Below are 6078 nucleotides of genomic sequence, written 5' to 3'. Positions count from 1 at the left end.
GCGTTTACATAATCGTGTGTGTGTGTGTGTGTGTGCGTGCGTGCGTGCGTGCGTGTGTGTGTGCGTGCGTGCGTGTGTGCGTGTGTGTGTGTGTGAGACCAAATGTCTCCACAAGGTTAGTAAAACCTGAAATTTTTTGACATTGTGGGGACCGGCCTGCAGTCCCCACGAGGGAAAAAATTATTAAAAATAGTAAATGATGTTTCTCTGAAAGTGTAAGAATGCAAACTGTGTGAGAGAGAGTGTGTGTGTGTGTGTGTGTTGTGTGTATACTGTATTTCAGGAACAAATGTGTACCCAGTAATGAGCTAAAGAGATGTTTCCACTTGAGAAAACTATATATAAAGTAGAGAATGTGTTTGTGTTATGTTTTCTGTTAGAGTGTGTGTTGCACAGCCCCAGACAAACATGCACAATCTCTATTCTTTCTTTTAGAAACCACTCAACATTTAAACAGTTTTAAATGAAATGAAATTTCACTCTTGCCCAGTCACTTTATCATCATATTCTCATCAGATATGTATAGACCCGTGGATCTCAAACGGTTTAAAGCTCATCTCTGATCAGAGCATCAGCTTCACCTCATCTGCGCCAGTATTCTCATCATATCTGTACAGTATCATCAGAATTGATTACGTGTAATATATGGAGTCAGATTCCAAAAATGTTGTATATTGCAGAGTATATTACATTTTAAATGCTCATAATCCGATTACAGTTACTTTTTATTGATTACATGATTACATATTGTTCACACAATGGTGGTAATTTATTCATCATTCATTGATTCTCCCTCATTATTTCTCATTTTAATTTCCCAAATGCTTTAGTCAGCCAAACCTCTTTGACAAAGTATTTATATGAAATATCTCTTGAGGAAGTTAATATTTCAAATAAGTTAACATCATATTTATATGTTCCCAGTTCTCTGAAGTTGGTTAATGGTCACATTGACAGGTAAACAAATATTTCTGTTTTTAGTGTTCATTTTGTATTTTTATGATTTCACTAATTAGTATATTTTTATGATCTCACAAACTCACTGCAGTCCTGACATAAAGCGGTAACCGGTGTGATGTTTAATGCAATTTACGAAGTTGTCAAATAATGGAATATATTTAGTTTCTCTTTGCTTTTTCATATCAATATGGCACGTTTGAGGGTAAGTTTAAAACAAGTTTGATGAAGTAATCTAAAAAGTAGTCTAAAATGAGTCATTTAGATTACATTACTAACTAGTTTTCATCATGTAATCTGTAATCAGTAATGGATTACAATAATCTACAGCACCTAGTATCGTATCAATCAAATCAAATCTGTTTGACATTCAAGCTTTAAAAGCACAATCTTGTCATTACATTCATGTCTTTTCAAACCTGTACATCGGTACGTTTCCATGCAAAACAAAATGTGAATTGAATGAATTCCTGCAGCTCTTTTCCACACAACAGCAGCTCACGATGAAGACGAGAACATTAAACACCACCACAGAACCATCTTGAGACCTGGTGGAGATTTAAAGAAAAGGCTGGAGCAAAACCCACTTTCAGCACACTCCCACTCTCATTTTTATTATTTTTATCTAATAATATTCTATGTGTTTTAATGTTTATGTCTCGTCGCTCCGGCCGGACACGGCATCATCACAGTATGGTGAGGGGCGTAACATTTCCGTCACACGCTTGAGGTATTCGGCCAATCACAACGCACTGGAGAGCTGGCCAATCACAGCACACCTCGCTTTTCGGAACGATGAGTTTTGTAAAAATCGACGCGTTTCAGAAAGGCGGGGCATAGAGGAGAAACAATAATGTACAGTATGTGGAAAATAATGTGGTTATTCATTTTGAATAAAAATAAACATAAAAATAAACTATGGCTTTTTTAATCATACCTAACATGTATTTTATTAAAACACAGCACAGTTTGTAATATTAAACATGAAAAATGACATTACAAAAGCATTTATCAAGGAAGTTATTTTAGTAAATATAGTCTAGATGTTGTTTATAAAGATTTTTTCCTCAACATATCGAAAGAAAATATCAATATGGTGCAGAAAGGTTCATGTGAACGCCAGTGGAGGACTGCATCCTCACACACCGCATGTAAGGTTACTGTATGTCCATGAAGTGTAAGGAAATTTGTTTTATGTGTTGCGTAGTTGTTTTGTGTAAGACGAGTGAAGAGCCACTGCTGTACATTCACACACAAACTGACAAACCCAATAAGCAGACCATTTAGTTTTCTTAATGCGTGATCACAACAACATTTTGCAAATAACAATTAAAAGAATTTCACTGATTGACGTCCCTGATAAATACATGCATTAAAATAACTAATGTTTACTCATTCTTGAAGGAGAAATGGAGTCATGTGTGTGGTCTCTAAACAGGCTTTAGATTTTCTCAGAGCAGTCCTCTGATTCTGAGACATTTCACACCAATGGCTTCTTGCTTTTATTTGTGAGGAATAACAGATTATTCAAACACATATTTCAACTCAAGTAGTTGCTTTTGTTAAATAATAAAAACGTGCAACACATAAAAATACGAAGAGTTCAAGATCCTGGATCAAGAAGGCAGAGAGACCCAGTGGATGACTGTTCTGGTACAGATCCGCTGTGGCGTTAGGAGTAGATGGACCAGTAGATGATGTTGAAGAGCGTGTAAGCGGCGGGAAAGATCACTCGCGAGTACTTGTCTATGGCATGAGTGTCTATCCAGACGTTGACGTATCCCCGGGACGTCTTCACGCGACTCCTCCTCTGGCTGTCGGCGAGGGTCAGCAGGGCCAGGATCCGCTCCTGCCTCGCGCCGTTCTCAGGCATCCCATACGTCCCCGCTGCGCTGGGATCCCAGTCGATGTAGCACGTGGTCATCATCATGTCCTCCTCTGGGTTTGCTATTCCACACGTGCAAGGCAACTGCAACGTCAAGCCGTAAACACAGGAGAGACAGACATGATACAGCGTCATCTCGTCGTCTTAATTTACCAGCATCAGAGACGAGCAAACAGTGGTCTTACTTGATTCCTGAGCTTCCTCCCTCGGCGCTCCTGCACGGTGGTCAGGTAATTGACGGCCGCGTACTCGATGACAGAGAGGAAGACGAAGACGAAGCTGACCCACAGGTAAATGTCCACAGCTTTGATGTAGGAGACTCGGGGCATGGAGGCGTTGACTCCGGTGATGATGGTGGACATCGTGAGAACCGTCGTGATACCTGAGTGTGAAAGCATGGGTTGCATGTGATTTTAAAGACTGTTACAGCTGAACAAACAGGACACGACCTGATTTTTTAAGACGGTTTTTGTCCAAGTTAAACATTTATTCAGATCAATTTACATTGCATTCAAAGTATACATTTAATTACGTTCATGCGTTCCCTGGGAATCAAACCCATGATCTCAGCATTGCTTGTACCTTTCAAACTGAAAATACACTGAATAATTTCTCACTTGCATGACAGTAATTAGTACATGTTTAATTATATTTGATCATGTCCATGTGGAGCGGTTTTATCCTACCGAGAGGAACTCTCGCCGGCACGGCTCTGCGGTCGATCCAGAACGACACCCAGGACAGCATGACCATCAGCGTGGCTGGGAAATACGTTTGCAGCAGGAAGAAGAAGACGTGACGCCGAAGAGTGAAGTGTATGTAGAGACGATTGTACCAGCCTGGAAAACACAAATCTGGATTAATGTGCACAGCCCACCATGTTGGTGCAGTTTTACCATGTTTTACTCCATTAAATGGCCAGATTGGTGGTGTGATGCACATCCATTTCAAACCTTAGACAGTACTGTTCAAGCAACATATCGGGGGAAACGTTACAGCATGCGAAAAGAGGGCTGAGATGTACAGTGTAACTGTTTTATACACTTCATTTGCATTTAATATCATTGATCACAAAGTCACATGTCGGTTTAATAACCACATAGAGTCAGCGGATCCAAGCCTTCAATCATGCGCAGCAGTGCTGTGAGAATATCAGCCAGCGATTCACCAACAGCAGTGTACATAAACATCTGATATTAGTGAGTTTAGATAAAGAAAAAAACACAGTTTGGGAAGATAAGGAAATCACAGAGGCAAGTTCTACCAGTACTGAACATATCCTTTGTGGAGAAGACAGTCCAGTCCTGCTCCTCTGGAAGTTTCTAGTGGTCTAGTGAAGACCTTGACTAGCTGGTTCAAGTGTGTTTAATTGGCAGTAGAGCTAAACGCAGAAGTGGACAATTCTGCCATAATGCATTGACATCATCTGAGTGAATAAAATGAAGTCAAGTTGGTGGATGAAGTAAGATAAATACTTCACATCATTTACTTATGATGTTCCATCTTGATTAGCCTTTGGAACAGAGCTGTGATCTGATCTAGACGGCTAGAACCATGATAAAGCAATATAACACGAGCAAGTTCAGAGTGTGTTATACAGCCACAATGCAGTCTTGCTTGTGTGATATTGTTTATATATAAAAGTTTAACTAACAAGTATATAAATAAGTGCAGAAAAGTCCTGCCGAATTTAAGATGTGGTGTGTCTAGCGTCTGTCTCCTGGAGCGCTGAAACGACATGAAGGTCCAAACATAGGAGCCTAATCACTCAGTCCTGTCAATGATCATTACAAGCCTATATAAGCAGCACTCATTGCACTGTCCCAGCGACTGTCCTTCCGGCATCCCTCCACCTCCCCATCTCCACCTGTATTTCTGTTAGTCTCCCTCGATGTAGTACCACAGTGGGGCAACTCTGAGCTCAAGCCGAGCCTTGGGTTCGAGTCTCCGTCAAGGACAGCAAGCCAACTTCATTTACCATTAGGACCGGAGGACAGGCGAACTCGTGAAACATTGTTAGAATGCTAGTCATTATATAAACAGTGACGCTGATAAGAACAGTAACTCGACACGTCATCTTATGAATGCCAGGGTTAATTATTACCCCGGGTAATTGATGAGCAGTGTGCCCAGGATAACCCAGGATTCCCTGTAGCTGTGTTCAGAATGACCCAGGGTTAAAGGCATATCATATGCTTGTTTTTTATTGTTCTACTGAAGAAGTCACTGACATCTTGGATTTCCTGAGAGTGAGAAAATTGGTAACACTTTACAATACAGAGGCACTAATACGCATTAATTCATGCTTAACTAATGCACAGAGTTAATATATAACTCATGAAGAACTAAACCATTTATTAATGATTACTACATCAGCAACAAATGAACATTCTATATGATTCATAGATTAAGTAATCAATACATTTTTATTAGTTAAATGTGTCATAATGTATGAATTCCCTAATAACATATTATATTAACTAATAGTGTAAATTCTTGTGTTAATTACCACAATGGGTTGAAGCCATGCATTTCAACTTGCAGTTGTCTGCTTTAATTAATAATTAGCTAATGATTTGCAAAGATATCATTATGTTATGACTTTACTTGTTTACATGACTAACTAATAAACTAATTCAAAATTCATAACCACAATGACATATTACTTAACAATTAGTTAATAGTTCTGTGCCTCAACAAGTAAAGTCATAACAATGATATCTTTGCAAATCATACATTATACAAACTAATACATTATGACACATTTAACTAAACAATTTATTGATTACTTAATCTATGAATCATATAGAATGTTCATTAGTTGCTGATGTAGTAATTATTAATAAATTGTTTGTTTCTTCATGAGTTATATATGTGTCCCTGCAGCACAAAAGCAGTGTTAAGTCGCTGGGGTATATTTGTAGCAATAGCCAACAATACATTGTATGGATCAAAATTATACATTTCTCTTTTATGCCAAAAATCATTAGGATATTAAGTAAAGATCATGTTCCATGAAGATATTTTGTAAATGTCCTACCGTAAATATATCAAAACTTAATGTTTGATTAGTAATATGCATTGCTAAGAACTTCATCTGAACAACTTTAAAGATGATTTTCTCAATATTTTAATTTTTTTGCACCCTCAGATTCCAGACTTTCAAATAAGTTGTATCTCGGCCAAATATTGTCCTATCCTAACAAACCATACATCAATGGAAAGCTATTTATTCA

General features: G+C 38.4%; 1 protein-coding gene across 3 annotated transcripts in view; it reads right to left on the bottom strand.

The window, feature by feature from the left end:
- Positions 1-2180: 2180 nt before the first annotated feature.
- The window catches only part of LOC107724259 (gamma-aminobutyric acid receptor subunit rho-1-like), a 9276-nt gene continuing 5378 nt past the window's right edge, over positions 2181-6078 (bottom strand). For all 3 annotated transcript variants that reach the window (XM_016533099.1, XM_016533100.1, XM_016533101.1), the window contains exons 8-10: positions 3529-3681; positions 3028-3224; positions 2181-2926 (exon numbers count right to left, since the gene is read on the bottom strand). In XM_016533099.1, the coding sequence (XP_016388585.1) occupies positions 2630-2926; positions 3028-3224; positions 3529-3681 (647 nt within the window). In that variant the 3' untranslated portion in view covers positions 2181-2629. The remainder of the gene's footprint in view (positions 2927-3027; positions 3225-3528; positions 3682-6078) is intronic.

Source organism: Sinocyclocheilus rhinocerous, unplaced genomic scaffold (assembly GCF_001515625.1).
Source record: "Sinocyclocheilus rhinocerous isolate Xijiao unplaced genomic scaffold, SAMN03320098_v1.1 scaffold365, whole genome shotgun sequence".
Taxonomy (NCBI): domain Eukaryota; kingdom Metazoa; phylum Chordata; class Actinopteri; order Cypriniformes; family Cyprinidae; genus Sinocyclocheilus; species Sinocyclocheilus rhinocerous.
This window is presented reverse-complemented; position numbering and strand designations above follow the sequence as displayed.